General features: G+C 38.3%; 1 protein-coding gene across 1 annotated transcript in view; it reads right to left on the reverse strand.

Moving 5' to 3' along the window:
• The window catches only part of ADGRV1 (adhesion G protein-coupled receptor V1), a 378,918-nt gene that overhangs the window by 302,512 nt on the left and 55,129 nt on the right, over positions 1-21,277 (reverse strand). The window contains exons 22-33 of the mRNA XM_074994210.1: positions 20,490-20,666; positions 18,693-18,873; positions 17,401-17,603; positions 14,193-14,322; positions 13,040-13,120; positions 11,003-11,142; positions 9,422-10,031; positions 7,845-8,060; positions 5,906-6,121; positions 4,263-4,507; positions 2,261-2,442; positions 726-1,537 (exon numbers count right to left, since the gene is read on the reverse strand). Of these exons, the coding sequence (XP_074850311.1) occupies positions 726-1,537; positions 2,261-2,442; positions 4,263-4,507; positions 5,906-6,121; positions 7,845-8,060; positions 9,422-10,031; positions 11,003-11,142; positions 13,040-13,120; positions 14,193-14,322; positions 17,401-17,603; positions 18,693-18,873; positions 20,490-20,666 (3,193 nt within the window). The remainder of the gene's footprint in view (positions 1-725; positions 1,538-2,260; positions 2,443-4,262; positions 4,508-5,905; positions 6,122-7,844; positions 8,061-9,421; positions 10,032-11,002; positions 11,143-13,039; positions 13,121-14,192; positions 14,323-17,400; positions 17,604-18,692; positions 18,874-20,489; positions 20,667-21,277) is intronic.

The following is a 21,277-nucleotide window of genomic DNA, read 5'->3' on the forward strand; positions in this document are numbered from 1 at the left end:
CTGTTCACTTCCCCATACATGTGCATCTGCTGGCCCCACCTACTGCCCCCGGGTGATTTAAACCCACAAGTCCCCACCACCACCAGCGATAACACAGTGGGGTTAGAGTGGCTTCCAGCTGCTAGTGCCAAGCCACATCTAGCACATCCCTGTAGCCCAACACAGGTGTGTTCAGAGGTGTGTCATCCATAGGTGCTAGGTGTGAAACTATTTACTCATTTTGTAAAACTGACTGGCCGTGGCTACACTAGCCCCTGCCTTTTGGAAGGGGCATGGTAACGAGCCACTTTGGCAGATGCTAACGAGGCGCTGCTCCTGCCAGACCAGGGATGTTGTCGAACGAGAGAGTACTGGATGAATTTCAATCTGTAGAACAACAAACTTTAGTGGAGTCATTCAGGGTAAATGGAACAGGAACCAGGCCTTTACAGTGTGTGGCACAACAGGCCCCGAAAGACTAAGCCATACTCTCAGATTTTACTATTATATTTATATATATTTAATTATAGGAGACTGGATCTTAAAGCTCATACGGATGAGCTGCTAAGTAGCACAATATGCTTGAGAATGTCCATCTATCACACAACAGAGTATTTCCAGGAGGCATAGCTACCAGTTCCTTTACATCTGAGTTTAAAGGTCAAGAAATCTCTCTACTTTTCTATCTCCCTCTACCTCTCTCCACCAAGAAAGGGGAAAAAAAGTGAAGATAAACCTTGCCTCACCTTCAGCAAACACCAGAATCTCACCATCACCTATGAAATCCAAGTTTTGGGTAGCTGTTCCACCAATCACATTCCATTCCACCGTCACTTGTCCTAAGCTGCCTTCTGTTCTGTGTATCATAAGCTGCACATTGGTCTGAGGATGCTCTTCAAGTTCCACATATAGACCTTTCTCTGTTGCATTGGGACTTATAATGTACATTACAAATACTCCAAAAGCATCTCCATTCATCATTATGACAACTGTAGAGGTATTTGGCTGTCCTATCTTTGGCTGGTTTTTTAAGCTGGATGAAGTGTTCATCAGCTCAACCTTCAAAAGGGATACAGTAAACTTCTCATCCAACTCTGGCAAATTGTCAGGAAGTACGGTAACTGTGAGATTTGCAAAGTGTTCCCCTTCTGGCATTATGGCCCATTGACTTGTAACTGATTCATAGTCACTGCCAGCAGTGGCTTGTGAACCAAAAAGAGAGGACACACGGGTGACATTTTTCTTGTAGGTCCAGAATCCTGAACTGTTGGTTACTGGGCTGATCCACGATGTTAGCCAAAAGCACAAAGGAAATACAGAGGTACTAGAGAATATAAAGGCTAAACATGCTTGTTCTTTTAGGCATTGAATTGCACAGGTGTTTAATGGATCACTTGCTGTTGAGACATTCACTTTAGTCCTTGACAACTGGTCAGGAATTCCTTGCACAGGAAATTCATAGTAAGTCAGCATATCCTGGCCTTGCTCTATTGCAAGAGTTACCATATCAACCTCAGAAGTACTGTAGAACACTTGCAGCTGACCAAATCTTCCCTCACTATAAGGTGTGGTGATAAATAAGAGAGTCATGTTAATGAGTTAAGAGAGTTTTTCTTATATTTGTAGGTCTGTCCATTAAGAAGAGAGACTAAAACACAAGTTATCAGCCTTTTAAAGTTTAATAGTTTCACATAATACTATTTAAAATTAATCCTCTTGGAAGCTACTACTAGAAAAACTTAGCAGGGACCCATTGTGGAAGGGACCTTTTTTTTTTTTTTTTTTTATAGTTCGTGTTATGGTTAATTATACATAGATGCTCCCCTTCCAACCTGCTAGTTCTACTGTCTGGCAAGGGAGAGAAGCCAAACCTATCCAGCCCTGCCCTCTTTGCTTCTATTCATAGGGGGACAAATCACAAAAGCAATGCTCGTCCTCCCTCTGCCATGCCTGAGCCATGTTGAGCCTTGCCCTCTTTTATCCTGCATCTAGACATGCGGGAGCAGGGAATGCTCTTGTCCTGTTTTTAAATAATTAAAAAGACAAATTAAAATAGATGTTTCTTTATAAATGTGTCTGAAAAAGAGACATACATGCTTTAAGCTAAAAGCACAAACATAGGAGCCAAAGATGACTTTGATTATATTATTGGTTAAACTGTAATAAAAGGAAATCAGAACAAAATTAACTATGAGAAAAAGCCCATGTGGTTGTAACCTCAGTAAAAATACAGGAGGACCATCAACATTTACATAAAAAGAAAAACTAACATTAAACAAACCTTCTCTTGACAGTTATGTTTGCAAGTGAACTTCTTTCCAGTGGCTCCTGAATGTGGTATAAGGTATGATGGAAACAGACTGTTCCGTAAGGGTTATCATTGTCAGGTATTATAATATTTGCCATGCCACCTAATCCAATAGCACCTCCATTTGAGGCCTGTATTAACTGTACATGGATAACCTAAAAAATATAATTACAACATTATGTTGTGAAACCCAGATAAATCGTTTAGGACCAGCTAGTTTTGAACTGCTGGCTCTCTTTGGTGGACAGTAAGAAGTTGTCCCATCGAGTTCAGTGGGACTACTCATGTGAAAAACTGCTCACCCATAACACCAAAGTGTTTGTGATGCAGCCATTTGTGTTTCTAAAGAGTAGTATAAGCACTAGGTGTTAAAGAACTATATCCATTGAAAGACTAAACACAGTAGTGTTCTGGGTGAGCAATGAATTTCACAGCTACAGTTGTTGCTGAATCAATTTGAGTCATGTCCCCATACTCTTATGTGCCCATTTTGGGGATTCTGCGAGTTTCCCTATTGCCATCATTCCACCACAGTAAGTGGGAAAAAAATTAAAGGTGGACTTATTAGTAGACAGTATCATGGTTATAACTGCAGAAAGCAGCTGCCATAATTATCAAGGGAGATGAAAATATATTATCCCTGAAACACATTAAACAAAACTGCTTAAGACACAGTGCAAATTTCTTCTCCCCGTTGCCCCTAAGACATACAACTATTACTATTATAATAACAAATATTGTGTAGCATACACTTTCATGGGCAAAGACCTGCTTCCTCAGATACATGACTAACTTGGCTACCCCTCTAATCGTATAACACTGGAATTCTTGAGTACTGCAAAGTCAATTTCTAAATATTCTGAATAACAACCATAACTATCTGTAAAAATGATCCACACTAATGGAAATCTCCATTGTAATCCGATTTTTGATGTAAACAGAATTTCCATGATCCATGAGATTTTTGCATACATGTGAAAATCCCATCAACTCACCATGAAGGTTTAAAAGCATGCAAAATGTCCATACATTTGTCTGAATGCAAACAGTTCTATGGCCAAAAAAAGTTTTATATCTGCAAAAAGCCCTAGAACTTATTTTATGTCTTCTTTGCATGACACAAATAATAGGCAACTTTGTAAAGCAGCAGGTTTTCTATCTATTTAAAAAGAGGAAAGACACCAAGTCTAAACATAGCCATGAAGTCAAGAAGGAAATCACGCTAAAATAAATAATTATGTTAAATAAAATTATGATAGGGTAAATCAAACCAGACAGAAAACTCTTTGGTCTCAGAATTATTTTCATTCTGTTATTTTTTTAAAAAGGATGTACAACTATTTTTCAGGATCATGAGTCATGATGAGGATATTTCAGAAGAAGTCAAACTTATGACAAAATGGGAAATTCTTTCAAAAATGCAAATTGAGTCAGAAAGCAACTGTAAATTATTCATAAATTCATCATATTGTAATACCTGCTCTTCCACTCCTCTCCCAGAACAATCTCTCCAGATTATTGTACAATCTATATTCAGCCCTTGTGTCACTGGTGCAACACCAATGAGTTCAGTTTTTGCTTTACCTTAGGTCAGATTTAACCAATGCAATTCATCCAGGTGTTTAGTTTTATTTCCTCTACATATTGCAATATAATTCTAGGATGGTCAGTTAGACAGAAACTCATGTCTAATGTTATCTATCACCAGTAAACCTAATCTAATAAAAATGATTACATTTCTTAAATAATCTGATTTATTCACAGACAGATTTGAAGTTCTGTTGAATCTTCTAAAAGAAAAATAGCAGCAGCCAGGATAAGAGAATAAATGCTAATAGGTGAATCTGCTTTTTCAAGAACAGTGTTGTCAGCTTAATTTCACTTTATTTTGAACAAAATCTCTAATCTGCATTGCTATATAAAATAGAGGGAAACATTTCTGGAAAAGTCTGTCTCCAGACAGGGTTCGACCCACCTCTTGGATTTCTGGTTCATCATCAGCCAGGATCTCTAACAGCAGCGTCCGCATGGCTTCCCCGGGGCCAAAGGTAACATTACCTGAGACAACACGCAAGTCTCCAGTTGCAAGCTGTCCCTTAATGGTGGCAGCCCACTGAATGGTAACAGTGCCAAGTGTCCCAGCATTGCGGATTATTGGTAAGTTTACCATCACTGAACTGAACTCTGGCTCTTCTATGGTGACTTCATTGATCTGAAAAACTGAAGCATATAGGGGAGACCTTTATTTCCTCATCGCTAACATTAGGACTTAATCAATTATATTCCTCATAAAAAACTTTGTTCATTTTGCTGACACTGTTTGCAGTATATACACTACAGAATTAAACTACTTTTAATGCATTTTGATATGAGATTGTAACTGGTATTTGTAAAACTAAGGTGCAAAGTCTACTAGCTTTATCTATATATTGTACTAGCAAATGAAGGTAAACTCCCACACATAACCAGGAACCTTCCACTACATGTTTACTCAGAACTGGACAGGAGAGACACTAAGAGTCATTTCTGATCATCTTTCCCAGTAAGAGAACAGAAACAGCAATAAGATACCTCTAATCTAAGGGCAGGCAATAAGTTGACCACAAGCTGGACGTGCTTTGCCAAGGATAGCCCCAGATGCTTTATTTACCTGTGTGTCCACAGGAACTGACACTTGCAGCTTCCACTGGCTACAGATCATTGTTCCTGGCCAATGGGAACTACAGAAGCGGTCAGAATTGGGACACTGCTTTCTGCAGCTCCCATTGGCTGGGAATGGCAGACCACAGCCAACAGACCATATACACAGACATACTGGTAAATAAAGTGCCCAAAGGCCGAGTGGGGCTAACCCAGGCAAACAGCATCCAGCTCAATGGTTGCTTATTGCCCACTCCGACCTAAACTAAACATTTCACACCCAAAATGTTTTCTCAAAAATGATTCCCCCCACCACACACCCAGATATTTTTCACAAAAATTTGGTTTTCTACTATACCCTTTAAAACAAAACAAAAAAAAAGAACAAAACTGGAAACAAAAATTTTAGATGACCAACTTGCTGTCATTTCCTCTTTTGCAGTTACAAAATGGAAACAAACAATAACAACAACAAAGGACAAAAGAGGGAGGGAAGGGCAGAACACAAGGAACAATAAAAAATGCCAAAGAAAATGAACATTTGTGTATTACTGGCTTAAATCCACCCCAGATTTGCAAAGAGATATGCAGATTTAAAAATCAAAACCAATACAATTTGTAACACACTGGGAATTCTAGATACTTGGTTTTTGTCCTGACAGGCATAAAACTAGAAAAAGTTTTTCCATGGATTTTTTTTTTTAAAATAAGATTGTATTGAAACGTTCTCATTGTAGTTGAAAGGAAGCATTTCATTTTGACTTGGTTCAACATTAAACTGCATTCAAAACAGCCTCATGGTGCCTATGGGAGCTACAACAGGGTACCTCCTGCACCCATGCTCTCTTCAGTGCCGGTGTCCATGGCCAGACACATACACAGTGATGGCTCAGCTAAGATGAAAACTATGGTGCATCCTGTCTAAACAGATTTGCTAAAAAAAGAGAGAATAAAGACATTCAAATTAGTCCAGGTTACCAAAAGATCCAAATGGATCATCCGAGGCTTCAATGGTAATGACTGCTTGAGTCAATGCTCCAAGCAAGGCTCCTCCTGTTGTCTGATTCAGCAGCTGCACATGAAAGGTTTCATCAGTCTCAGGATTGTTATCATTAATGATGTAAATTGGCACAGCTTTACTGGTTTCCCCTTCTAGTAAGACAACATCTGATGAGGCTACACTGTAGTCTTCACCTGTGCATAGAAAGTTGTTATCACCTAAGGAAATGTTTTAAAACACACCTCGTAAGTGTTGGTGTTCCTAACTTGGTTGCACACAGCAACCAATAAAACGCCTTTTTCTGCAAACCCAACAATGCAGTAAGGGCCTGGTGGAGTCTGAGGCTTGGACAGCAGAGAAATGACTGTGGCTCAGCTTGGATGAGATGGAGATTTTACTGCCAAATGCGGGAAGCATTTGAGGATAGTAGCTGGTGTTGTCCAATGCCACTGTTGGATGGAATATGCCCACTCCATAAAAGCAGTTTGTAGCTTGCAGTTGTTTGTATTGCCAACTGCCCGAGGAGTTCCAGGAGGAACTGGTGACAAGAAGCAACTTTTTCCAAGGGAGTTAGCTAACACTGCAACCCCTTGTTCACTATGGAAACACCACTCAAGATACACAGAGCAATAGGCTTAGCAGAGTGATTAGATTAGCAGCTGCTGCATCCACATTACCCACTGCCTTATTAGTTTATGTTTCTACAGCACGCACCTCCCCATACACACATACCCTCACCTCACCCTAGTTCAAGCTTAAAGCGCCACTTACCTTGATTTACAGACTTTGTGTGCATGTGTGTGTGTGTGAACCCCAGCTGAGGGAGAATACTTGAGCTATACTTTAAGATAATATTACAGTGGAGATAAATCCTTCGCAATAATGTAACTGTAAAGTTTACATAAAAAGGTGATAATCCACTTAAAATCAGATTTCTACATGGAATTATTTTCCCTACTATTGTTACAAGTAACATCAGGGATTACTACAGTGGAAAGAGAATGAAGAGAACATTTTTTTCTAATATTTCACTTTGGTTAATGGGATTATTCATATGTATAAAACTTTGCTGGATCAAGGTCCAAGTTAAATAGCATCCATTGTCTCTCTGGATTTTTCAGACATTGAGAAGATGTACAAGGTTTTTAAAATGGGGAAAGGTGGATCTATAAAAGCCCCAAAGGGAAGCTAACATTAGTCCTGAAACTGCTTTTACCTCACTGAACAGGTTCAACTTAAAAATGACAATCCCCCTGCTTTAAAAGAGAAGTGTATTACTGACTGACATATAAATGTTATATCCCGTAATAATTCCTTTAATAATTGCTATTAACTAAAATGATATTTATTTCTGTTGGCATACAACACAAGGCCTACGTTCTTCACTATTCATTTACTATTCAAGTAAACTTCTCGTTAATTCTGGTTGCTAGAGTGTTGTGGCAGGGTCAGGCCAGAAGGCTCTGGCGGAGTCGGGGATTGGCAACCCAAAAGGGAAAAAAACTGCTAAATACAAGCAGCAGACAGCACGTCAATTACAAGCAGCTCGGAGGGAGCTATCTCAGGCCAACAGGGGCCAGCTGACTCCACTACTGGCTTGATGAAGGCCTTTAAAAACCCTCCACAGTTGGAAGGTGGGGAAGCGAAGTGTAGGGGGGACAGAGAGCAAGTAGAGCAAAAGAGTAGGAGCCTGACAGGAAGTCAGACCAACTCCAGTTCAGAAACATCAGGGGAGGGAGTCCAAGGAGATGTGGCTGGGCTCCCAACCATGGAGACACTTTGCAAAACCCCAGTGCCTGGGGGAAAGGGCAAGAGACTGATGGAGCAATGGCCTGGGTAAGAGAGGCCCTTGCCATAGTATGTATCTGATTGCATCCTCGACAAAGGACGTGTATTTTTACAATTCTCTTTTCTTACCAGCTGTTGCAGTTATTGGCACAGCTTTAAACTTCACAGATACATCTGCAAATATTCCCCCAGTTCTGGTCACATTGATGATTGGTCCAATGTAGTTTTCAGCAACTTGCACAGATGGAGCAGAGAGCTGAAGTGTTCCAAAAGCATCATCATTGGCATTGATAATTATATGAGCTACTGTATCACCTTTAGGTCCAAGGCGAGGAGAATTCACAACTGAAATACACAGAAAACTTGGTGATGCATAGTCTGGGATTCCTGGATTCTAATTAAAGGAGTCCTCAGGGATTTAATTGGGTTTCGTGGATTCTAATCAGTTACCACCACCCTTCAATAGCACTAGTTAAGTGAAAATTTCATAGCTGGACAGAAAGTACACTTCACAACCTTACCAATAAAAGCTGTTAGATAGCTTATTGAAATAATATTCCTGAATTACACTGCACAAAATCTTACTGTAAGGCTACGTCTACACTACAGTGATCTGTTGACGGAAGACATCTTCATGTCCACACACAAAAGCGGATTGGGAAAGAGATCTGCTCTTTTGACAGAAAGCAGACAGAGTGCCTGTCTGCTCTCTCGACAGAGCAGCCAACCAGAAGCTCAGAAAACATGGCTGCGCAGTGAACTGGAAGCCCTGTCTGTCAGAGCTCCATCACCCCCTCAGAGCATCTACATGGCTTTTTTGTCGACAGAAATTGACAAAGGCATTATTCCTCATCGCAGAACAGTTGTCGGAAGTGCCAGGTTTTGCCAACAGACTGTTGACAAAATACATTTTGTGTGTAGACACTCCAAGTTTTGTTGACAAAACCCTGATTTTGTTGACAAAACTCTCTATTGTAGACGTAGCCTACGAGTTTGCTATCACAAACTGTGAAGTGGTATAATTGAGTAACCTGTTTCTCAAAGAGGTGAGACAGTACCAAATCATTAGTTATTCATTCATTTATCTAATAGGGGGTATAGCAATCATACTACTTTGAATCTCAATTAGAGTGTTATTTCTGTGGTTCCTGTGATGAAATGTACAGGACAGTTCTCTCTCCTCACAGAGATGTATTTGAAGCTTCCCAGGTTATAAAGAATGAGTAGGAGAATTAATTAGACAAGACAGGGAACTCTGAAGTGCAAATGAGTCTATGGTTCCCAAATATTGCTGAATGGCTAATCAGCATGCATTTTCTGAATTAAAAAGAAACAAGCAAAAGTTCATGAATTAGCAATGTATAAGGTTAGCATGCAATGTAAACTCTAATTAGTCATTTTACTATTCTATGCTTCTCACGAACAGACTAAATAGATTGATCAACAGAACTTCATGCTCGTAGTCAACACTGTAATTTACATGGATAGAAAGGCCACAGTGAAAATATCACAAAATGGACAATAATCATATTATTTTCAGAGACATTTTGACAAAGGACTGTTTTAAGGCAAGAATACCAAATGCAACACATAGATCTCTCTAAAAAATATTTTGTAGTAGGAAAATAACTAGAAATTGATCAATTACATTTTACTGATGTTAATGAGCCTCTAAAATGCAACCAATTAGTGTGTAAAGTACTTACTTGGCCTATCCTGCATGCTTTCCACTGAAGCAACATTGAGTAGCTCCACAAACACAGATTCTGACCTCTCTGGATCCTTATCATCTAAAATAGGAAGAATTATGCTAGCCTCACTTGTACTGGCTTTGAAGATCACAAATCCAGAAATGGATATGTAATCTCTTTCCTGTGTTGCTCTGGCAATATTTGATTTCAGATAAGGTAACTTTTCATCATCACCCACAGTTCTGTAGGTTACCATAACTGCACCAAGGAGACCATTTAATCGTATTACTGTTAGGGTGACGTTTTTGGTTTCTTCCTCAACTTTGATTGGCCTGTTTTTCTCAGAAAAGATGAAAAGTCCATATGGATCATCATTAGCTAGCACAGTTAATGTAGCATTAGTATGAATTCCAAGACGACCACTGGAAACATTCAAGATCAAAACAGAAAACATCTCATCCAGTTCAGGGTAGATATCAGGTGAGACTTCCACTGTTATATTTGCTCTTCTTTGTCCTATATCAAAAGTTACATTGCCGTAGGTAGAGATCAGATCTTCAGTAGGATCACAGACTATGATCCAATGCAAAATGACACGAGAAAGGGACCCCTGATTTCTGACAACCTAGAGTGCAAAATATGAAAATGTCAATACTTTTGTATTATAAAAGAAAAGAAAAATGATATTCCTCAAACAAAATCCCATTCTCGATCTACTGAAAGAGTTGCAAAACTGGTACATGATGGGTAAAATATGAACACGTACTGCAATTCCATAAACATTACTGCCACATCTATGCTGCATTTCTCATCTTCTGTATTTGTGACCCTCCCTTTTAAACTGTTTGTAATAACATAATTTGTACCATCAACAACTCTGCTTCTTTAATAAGGTATTAGTATAATAGAAGCTTAGAGCTACAAACACCAGTTGTGAACAGACTGGTCAAGCAAACACTTCATTTAGAATCAGAATTATGCAATCAGGCAGCAGAGAGAGAGAAAGAGATGTGATCACACATGTACATGTGCACGCACACACACACACACACACACACACACAAGCAGTACTGTGTTAAACACAAACTGCAAAAAAAGGAAAAGTTTAAAAAAAGTTAAGTAAACTGTGCTTGTTTCATTTAAATTAAGTAGTTTAAAAGCGGCGTTTTTCTTCTGCGTACTAAAATTTCAAAGCTAAATTAAATCAATGTTCAACTGTAAACTTTTGAAAGTACCACCATAATGTTTTATGCAAAACTATAAACATTTCATCGTTATAAGCAACCTCCATTTCTGAGGTGTTCATAACTCTGAAGTTCTACTCTACCTAATATTTGATTTATTTTTAAAATATCTGTTAACTGATGTATTATTATGTGACACTTGAATTAATATATACATTATAACTGTTGGATTATAGATTTGACCTGATAAATTAGAGATTATAATTTATTAACTAAGCATTGTGAAAAGGATGCACAGTTTGTTCAAGTTACAATTACATGTCTACACCCTGTGGTAAAGGATCACAGAGACTTTAATGAAAGAAATGGATGAGGATTGTGTAGCAACAGATCAAAAGCCAAGTGTAGTGACCTGTAGCACAATAACACTGTCTCCATCTTCAGGTTCCGTCCCATTTACAGAGAGCGACTCAGCACTGAACTCAAACACACCATGAGCATCATCTGAGGCGTCGATGGTCACTATGATGTGGGATGCTATTCCCAGGCTGGCTACAGGTACAAATTTCAAGAAAGCTGAATTAGTTTTTCCACTATCTTTAGTTACACCAAAGCAAAAGCTAAAAGAAGAAGAACAACAATGAACAAAATATGTTCTGCATGAATACCTCCTTGTAGAAAGTAAACTCTGTTTTTAAACTGACAGAAGAGTTTGCTCAGTTTTACAAAACTCTGATCTGCTCTCTAACAAATCAAGGTTAGTGGAAATGCCCCACAAAGTGCAATACAACTAAATCTGGACGTGTTAATGCATATGTTTTAGTCATGGTCTTATTTTTGACCTACATCATAAAGGCAAAGAATGAGATTTTTATTTTGTCATCAGCAGATTTAAACATAAAATTCTCAGTAAAATTAATGGAGTTGTATTTAAAGTTGTATTTAAATCACCCAGTTATCTTTGAACTTTTTATACTGTGTGCATAATCATAAAAATCTTCTTGCTATTTCTTGGATGACAAATTTTGGAAAGAAAGTATTCTGGTTCTCAAATTACAGGAAACTATTGAGACCCAGTTACAAAACCATAGATACGAAAATCACACAAACTTCTCACACAGTTATGACCAATGTGCACAAAGCTCATATCTAAACAAGCAAATGGCCATTTTTATATCTTCCTGGCTGTATGTGTGCACTCCATGACAGTTGCATGTGAAAGTTTAACATGCAAAAAATATGCATAATGATGTTTGGAGACTTCAAAAATGTTCCCTTATTGGCTTGAATAGTAATCTTTTAAAACTGGTGTTAAAAAGACCATGCTTCAATATGGAATCAGGGTTTTTATTTTCAATACTGCAGTGCTGATCACCCCATTTTGCCAGAACTCTTCATTCAACAAGAAAGAACACACTTATCTTGAGGAAGAAGGTGACAAAAAAGTACTGAGAAAATGAAGTGTTACTACGTATTGAAGGCCCAGAATTCTGAAGCACGGTTAATTATAACGCAGAGGGAAAGTAGAGTTAAATGGAAGGTGTTATCACAGAGGGATTTGGCAGAGAAGGTGGGGAAGACTGAGAAGAGTTATAGTGTACAAATCCAGTACTTAGATCATCTGAGAAACTCTTTCGTAAGGAAGGGAAAAATGAATTCTGAGTGTAACGGGGAGCCCCATTAAGTGGGTATGTAAGTATACACACACCCACGCACATACACACACATACTTATTTGAATATATCTGTAGCTGAGGCGGGGAAATTGAAAACAAAGATGTATAATGTGGTTTGCACTTTTGCCTTTAATTTAAAGTTTAGTGTAGCTTGTGTGCATCTCTAAACTTCTTGGGTCTTCAAATCAGGACTGGAAGTCTCACATGAACAAGTCGTCTCCCAAAATGTTTAGATATTTCAGCTTCTAGACAGCTGGAAATTCTCCAAGAACATGCCTGTTTTGCCTAGTCTTTCTACACTTCTGCTTCTGGCCTGAACCATGCAACGCAGACATGCTTACACACAAAAAATAATGGGGGAAATCAGCCAAAGCAGGTCAGGCATGAGCCAAAATATCAAATCAGGGTAATTTTTTAATTACCAGCAACGCAACCGATTTGCTGGCTTTTTTTTTTTAATAGAGCAAATTCAGCAATATTCAGCCAAACCAATTTTCCAAATCAGATTTACAAAGGAAGAAAATGAAGGGTTTAGAAAGAAATTTGGATGCAGCATTAACTGTCCACGGTCCCTTACTTCCTATAGAATAAATATTAATGTTGGTTATCTTTGAAATTCAACTAACATTGAAATGTAGAGAGAGGGAGACCAAGAGATAATTCAAATATAACCAAGACAAATGAGTGAGTTATATTAGGGATAAGAACTCACAGTACTACGGTGAGAAATTTCAGTACTCAATTAAGAGGCAAAGGATAGATTATGATGCTTACCGTGCTGATGGACAGCAGGAAGGAAGAACTCCAAGTCCCCGTCACCACTACCACTGCCATAATTTCTAAAGAGTTCAGCAACTTCAACAAGACACATAGAGATATACAATACACATATATGCATTTATAACACAGGGAAGACAGAAAGCACTTAAAACATTTTTGGACAAAAGGAAAAAAATAGGGGAATATTCCTCCAAAGCATCTGATTTGGCTTTGAAAGCACACAAGTTCTCTTACCAAAGCCAGAAACTGCATACACAGCACATTTGTTTTATTTATTTAAAATTATCACATGGAAGGTAATTGTGAGTAAATCCAGTCTGATAAGCAGCCATTGGGGGTTGATGATTGATAATAAGCACTAAAGTACAATGGTGCCCAGTATTTGAGGTAGTATATCATGAAGGAAGTTTGTAAATTGGGACTTAGAGATCTACAAACTTTCATGTAGGTTTGTAGCTGGGAGCTGAGAAGTAGAATAAAAAAAGGAACAGAATTAATGAGGACATGACTGAGTAGTTGCTACTGTTTCTTCCGAGAGTTTGTTTATGTTTGTTATGCTGTTAACTAAGGGACAAAAGTGAGAGAAAATTTGAGGTCAAAGCTATAGAGATTTTCCTCAGAAAACTTAAGAAAATGTAAAGAATGCTCTTCAGTATTGATATAGGTTTTTAAGAATGGTAGTAACTTTGGATGTATTCATTCAGAGACATTGGAGGGGGAACAAGAAAGTTTGTATTAGAAGGTATTTGCCTAGTGGACCTTTAAACTAAGATTAGCAGAAAATCTGTCAAAACTATTTTTTTTTTTAAGTCTGATTGTCAGCCACACAATTTTTTTCATGATGCATCATGGGAGATGAAGGTTCATACAGGAGGTTTCTTCATGGAACAAAATGAAAGCACAATGGCATCTGAACAACAAATCCCATAAAGCACTGCACCAACATTTTAATAGGGCTGTTAACTTATTAAAAATAATCAACACATTGTTTTTTTAATGAGCACCCTCAGCATAGAAACATGTCCTTTGGAATGGTGGCCAAAGCATGAATGGACATATGAATGTTTAACATACCTGGCACATAAATTCTTTGCAATACTAGCTACAGAAGTGCCATGTAAACACCTGTTTTCATTTTTAGTCTTACCTCCTCCCTCTGGGTTCAGTAGCTCAACCTTGAAATCTTTTTCCAGTTCAGGGACAGAATTATCTGTGATGTTAACAGTGACATACTTGCATCTTTCTCCTGGCTGAAATTCCAAGATGCCACCAATACTCTGAAATATAAAAAGGTTCTTTAAGCTTTTGTTCATGTTTATTCATTATATCAGTATGAGCTTTCTGTAGCAAAAAAGAAATCCATTCTGCTACTGAAAAAATTTACTGTTAATACAACCAATTACATTTTTTCCTTCTTTACCTGTGTCTTAAAGTTGCACTTAATTATAAGAAGAGTTAACACTCAAATTCAAGGCTGTGAGCATGTAAGTGCAGTTCTTTGTGCGGAGGGAGGCTCTCTAGCAGTACTGCAAAATAACAGCAATGTTAGGCCTTCCTCAGGTGGCAAGAGGACGCAACAAAGCAACCCCTTACCACCTTTCAGGTCTCAGGACCCACCCGCGTGGACTTATGAAGGGGTGGGCACTCGGTTGACCCAGACCCCACCGACCCCCCCAGACAGGCAGGAGCTAGGAAGAACAACGAGACAGACAACCAGATTTTTCCAAAAACACTCACAATTAATGTATTAATTATTAAGAAGAAAATTAAATAGTATTGCGGTCTTATGTTAACAGCAGTAGACACTTACTTGAACTAAAGCCCAGGTGTTCATTACAACACTAAAGTGGCATGGTTTCTTTCAAAAGGGAATAAGAGTTTGAAGGAATATAATAAATAGATAAATATTAAATATATAAATATGTAAATATATATGTACCTTTTCTTATCCAAAGGAGGGGGGAGGATGCTACCTCTCTCACCCCTTCTGGGATCGGCTTGCTAGTCCAACCCGTATATTAATTATGGCCAATGGAGGATTTTCCTCTCTACTGAACCAGAAAATAAAACAAGGAAGAAGGGAGGTCACTCCTTCACCTTAGTGTATGTACGTGGCTGTCAGGTGACCACTAATTCCTTTATGAATAACTATTAATAATTTAACAAGAAATTTTAATGATAATAACAATTCTATAAACTTAACTAACTAAATAATATTAAGAAATCCTATCTATGTATATATCTATAATTATCAAACCATAACAATAACAATAGTAAAGTAAACAGGCTTATTAAGAGCTCCTTTTCAAAATTAGAGTCCAGCCTGTGGCCAGAAAGGCCCGGCCCTAGTGTCAGGCCCCTGGGCACTGCCCCTACTCTACCAAGCAGGGACATAGCAAGGGGATCAACCTTGCTCCCCCACGGGGGGTCCCAGTGCCACTAGCTGGAATGAAGATGTGGTGTATGGGTGTGGGTCCATGCAAACTGCGGGCCTAGCAATGAGCATATTTGTCCTGTATGGTGCGTCACGTCCGGTAGACTGGTCAAGTCTGATAAGCTGGTGGGATCTAGTAAGTTGGTCAGGTCTGGTATGTATGGCGGCAGGCCCTGGGTTTCACCGTACCAGCCGCACAGCACCAGTACAAGTGAGGCCAGTTCAACAGCTGGCAGCAGCTTCCCCTCAAAGACACTGCTTGCTGCTTGCCAGGAGCGCAGGTGATGGACAATCTTGCGCTTCTCTAAGGCGTTCAGCTCTTTCTTTGCTCTTCGCCTTTTCAGGCTAGCCTGGGGGACTGGCGGACGCTCATCCGAGCCACGCCTCCCCATAAAGGACCGCTGAATGAGCTGCGAGCCCGGCTTTTTTAGAGCATCCTCATGAATATTTATGAAGGAATTAGCATGTGGGCACAGTTCTCTATTAGGTTCTCACTTTCGCAGAAGGTTCTGGAAAGTCTCCAGAGCCAGCCAATCAGGGCACCGCATGCAAATCATGATTCATGAATATGTATGATTTCAAGTTGCCAGGGGAGCTAACGGTCAAAAAGTGACCATTGGAACACTGCTAGCTGGCAGGCTGTAACAATTTGAAACTCCATGTGTCTGAGGAGATTTTTCCTCAGTGATCTTTCCCGCCAAAAGCATGCTGTCCTTGACTCACGGCGGCGATTATATCCACAGAGATGTTTTAAGCACAACACTTTGTGCTCATCTTAGTCAAGTCAATCTAGACATAGGAGCATAAATTGGGTTTTTCACATGGGCACACTGTGTAAACTAAAGTTGGGCACAAACTATTTGAAAATTTGTTTCAGGTACACCAAATTGCTTCCACCAAACCAAAAACTGAAATGTTTTGGAAGTGCCAAAATGAAAAGTTTTGTTTCAACATAACTCAATTTTTCATTTCAATTTCAAGCAGTTTTTACAAAAGCAAAGGAGGCCAGCTCAAGAATTAGGAAGTGCTGCCTTTCTTCTACCTTTTAATCTACTGGTTAGGGCACAGATTGGAGGTGGAAGATCTGGGTTCAGTCTGCCCCTCCCCTTCCAGTTATGTAGAACTGATCTGAATTTAGATTTCCCACATTTCAGGAAAGTGGAGCAGCCATGGGCTGCTGGGATATCATAGTATGGGTCTCTTTCTTTATAAATAATAAAACAATCATTAGCTCAGGGACTTGAACTCAGGTTTCCCACCTCCTAGGTCAACGCTCTGACAGCAGGCTATAGAATGACAGCTCTAGTATAAATGCAGAGCAAACCTGTATGTGAGTATCACTGGATTTGTATGCCTTCACAAAGTAAGAACAAGTGTGCACACCATCGTATGCTGGCCATGCTTCAATTATTCAGACCTTTGTGTGACGCTCAATGTTTATCAAATATCACCTTAGTCTGCTCCATTAGGGTAACTCAAATGTGTGTTAACCACAAATTATCACTCCAGGGCGAGCAGGAGCTGGGCTCAACCTGGAGATAATTAGCCTCTATACAACAATGACCAACACCCACTCGTGTGAAATACACACCCTATTGACTCAGGACAAGTCATAAAATTGGAGTGTTTTGGCAAAAGTTCTAGAAAAATCTAAGCTCCACACTTGGGAAAAAATTAATGACCACATGAACAAGGGAACACCAGAATATTTGTTGCTGGTTTTGTACAAAACACATTATAACTTGAACATTGGTCATGCTCATGGTTATGGCCATTGGGAGAACAGTAAGTGAGTAGTAAACCCATCTGAACACTGAACAAAAACACAGAGGGAAAGAAAGACTTGTGTGTCGTCAGTTATTGGAACTAACTGAATTCACATATAAGTCATCAGTCATCTATTTCAGAACACTCTACATACCTGATAGTCTTCAGGACTGAATGCTGTCAGTGAAACTGTTTTGTATTCCATGATAACTGTCCCAAGAAGGCCCTGTGCACGGACTACCAGTAACCTAATATGTCCAATTTCCTCTTTAATGGTAATATGGGGCACGGTGGTTGCTGGAAGAATCATTTCATCACTGGGCGAAGGAGGAAACCCTATAGAGAACTGCAGCAAACCTGAGAGATGCAAGAAAGAATTTATATTTTTACCTGCACTTAGAAAAGCCCTTCTATAACTTGCTTTAAGGTATTTAACTTTACCACCCATGGGCTGAAATTAAACACCTGAATACAAACGTGAAGTCCAAGTATGCAAATTTAAGTACCTCTGTCTCTCTTTCTCCCTCTGTCTCTCTGTATATCTATACAGATATAAATATATATAAACTCTCCAAGTAAACCTTGGCAATGTAACTGTGCTTCTATAGGAATAGAATGTGTTCAGCTCTTTTAGTGTAATAATGATTTGATTGACCTTTGCCCCCCCGCCCCATTGGGGTTTACTTTTACAGGCATTCTGCTCAACAAACTGCTATACTGTTGTATTTATGTCCCAGAAAAATAAGTACTCAGTCTTTCAAGATACTCTACAAATAAGGACATTTCTGAGCAGGGCTTTTTGTCATCAATCCTCTTGCTTAATAGTCACTATTCTTTTCAACACTGCTAACTTTATCTGCTGAATACATCTTCACAATTTTATATGTGCAACTATGAGGTTGAGTTCTCAACTATGCAGGAGTTCAGAAGAGTGAGGAAATAAAGACTAATCCACCTTCTTTCCCTCCAAGTGCAGGATGGCAGGGAGCTGAACTGACCTTGATGCTGGTCAGAACAGTTCAGGTGCTACTTTAATTTGGATCAGTTTCTAATGTCTCTACAGGGGCCATTAAGCCAGTGAGGTTCACTGGAGTACAGCATGTTCCCTGCCACATCCCCTTCAGTTCCAAAACATGCTCCATTTTCCAGAAAGAATTGACATGGTTTTACACAGAAAAAACTAAACAGGCTGAGGAGTTGTCTATTCAAAGAAATCCTCAGTTGCCTGTATAAGGTATCTGAAAGTTTCCATGTTCCGTTGAGCTGGACGTGGCCCTTTGCTTAAAAACATACAATTTGGCTAGATAAAAATATATTATTGGTAAGTGACCAACTTGACAAAGACATATTGTGTCCTCATCTGTCAAGGGTCCAAATTATTCAGCTGCTAAAACTAAAGCCAACAAAAACTATTTGAAACAAAATTGCAATTTCCATCATTGTTACCATACGGATGGTCACTAGCTTTGATGCTGATATCTGTAGTTTCCTTCTCTGGATCTATGCTTGCTCCACTGGCTGGAGTTGAACCTAGTTTTCCATCTCCAGAAACTGCAGACACTAATGTTACACGGAAATATTCATTAAGCTCAGGAATGTCATCATCAAGCACATGCAAGTTTAAGACCTAAAGGAGGAAGAATCCACCCAGAAATTAAACAAAAATAGCGTAACAGTAAAAAGTGCAAAAATGCATCACAATGAGATTTTTAGTACTATTAGTCAAAATTTCACTGAATGCTGAATTTATCTAGTTTTATTTTCTATGCAAGTTTCTAAAAAGATGTGTGCAACATTTTGGATGTTTACGTAAATCAACCTAATATTTTTATAGGAAAATTATTAATTGCAAACACAAAAACCATTAGCATCTCAGAAACAGTATAGGGCACGATTTTTTGAAGCGCCCACCTGACTTGGTACCCTAAATCCCCTTTTGCAAAAATAATTTAGGACCCGATTTTCTAAAATAGAAAAATCAGATTGACAGTAGAGGAATTAATTTTTAAAAAATATCACAAGAGGCTGTTTTTTATATCCATATACTTCTATGGCTTTAGTTCATGTATTCCCAGCAAACAAAGGAGAGTGTACTGATGCTGTGAATTCTTATTCTCTTGCATCAGTTGATATACGTTTATAAGCACAATATTAGAAGGAAAAAAAATACATTTAAGATGCTATAGCAGAGTAGATTTTTGAATTCTTTACTACAAACCTGACTACTCAGTTCATAAAAATATACTTAATAAGAGGCAAACTTATGCCACTAGAGAAGGGGGAAGTTATGAGATATTTGTAACTTAATTTTAACATTAATTATTGTAAAAGTAACACAATGGACAGATTAAAATAAAACCAAGCAAACAGCTCTTTATTTAGATATCTTAAAATAACTGTAATTTATGTTGTGCATACTGAAATTAAATGTTTGATGGATCCCAAATTTCAAAGAAGCTCATATTCTCATTAGACACAATAATTAATGAGCCAGTATTATCTTGTATCTGCTATCTCAATTTAAATCCAATTCAGACTGTATGCAAAACAATGTTGCTTTGACAGCATGACATTTAGTATTGCCACTCAGTAACACAAGTTATCCACAGCAACACAACAGAGACATCTGCACAATTACTTCACATTGTTTATCGTACCCTGTAGTATATAAAGATTTGAAGTGATTCTGATAGTCTACATGATAAGTGAATGAAATGGAATAGAAAAGGATCTGAAGAGTGCCATGTTTTCAGATATATGTACAATTTCCCACAATACAATCCACAATTAAACTCACAGGAAAAGAACTGAGCAATGAAAGGCACAAAACACTTGATCTGAGCAACTGTGCAAAGATTTGACTACTACTAATGTTTAACAGTAACTTGATTACTATTTACTTTTTATATAAAAATGAGTTTGAGTAAAAGTTCAGACTTGGACCCAAACATTCGTCAAATTCAATGGTGTTCAGTATCAGTGTTTTAATTCTTGTCCATCTATACTTAATTTTTTTTGTAAACATGTAGATATCTAGCATGTACATGTAGAGATAAACATACACATTTGTACATCTATCACATCATTGTTCATTATATAGAGTGACAGATGCAAAAAAAGCTCTGTAACAGTTGTCAGAAGGAAACATTTCCAAGTATAAGAACCAGTAAAGTACACCCAGAAGGTATTTTCCAGGAGGCTTGCATAGAACTAGATGATTAACTTTAATAAGATCAGGTTTACCTCTGATCGCTGCCAAGGAAGGAATGTGATAGTTCCACTAGTATTTGCAAAATCAGCAACAGAGTAATTAATGCTGGTGGAATCTATCTGAGAGATAATATAATATATATACACATAGTCCAGGGCTCCCCGCGTACGCTCCACAACACACGATATTGTGGAACCTTCATCAGATGTCTGCAGGAAAAATAAGATTGACAACAATGTGTATCAATACAACAGTAGTGATCCCTTAAAAATTATCAGGTCTTCAAGAAAACTGTTCCCCTGTCAATTCAATTAAGATCTTTCTCAAAACTTAGGAAAAAGTTACTCTATATTAAGGAACAATTTCCATTAGCAGTTCAGTCTTTAAAATAGATTGGGCTTTCTTCAAAAGTCAGAAACATTACTGAGGCTAAACAGAGAGTATTTTGTCTTCAAGTTTTCAATCATCACACAGGAAACATTATAAAAAAAATGGTTGGTGCCACGGTATTCTCTGCATGAAGAAAATATTTTAAAAATTCAGAAAATATGTATTGGTACTGTCTGTACACCTTTCATAGACATAAATTGCCATGGAATTGTGATTAAAAATAATTTAATCAGACAACCATACTTTTGAAAATAATAAGTTCTATATGCTATATGACAATTTTCAGTGTGATCTGAGCATAACATGCATATGTCTGTTCATCAGCAGATAGATACGTATAACAGGCACACTAAAACAATATTACATATCTATCATATAATCATTAGCTATAGCTTCCCTGCTGAAATAAATGTAAGATGAGTAGGGAACA

This window comes from Carettochelys insculpta, chromosome 5 (assembly GCF_033958435.1).
Source record: "Carettochelys insculpta isolate YL-2023 chromosome 5, ASM3395843v1, whole genome shotgun sequence".
In the NCBI taxonomy this organism is placed as follows: Eukaryota; Metazoa; Chordata; order Testudines; family Carettochelyidae; genus Carettochelys; species Carettochelys insculpta.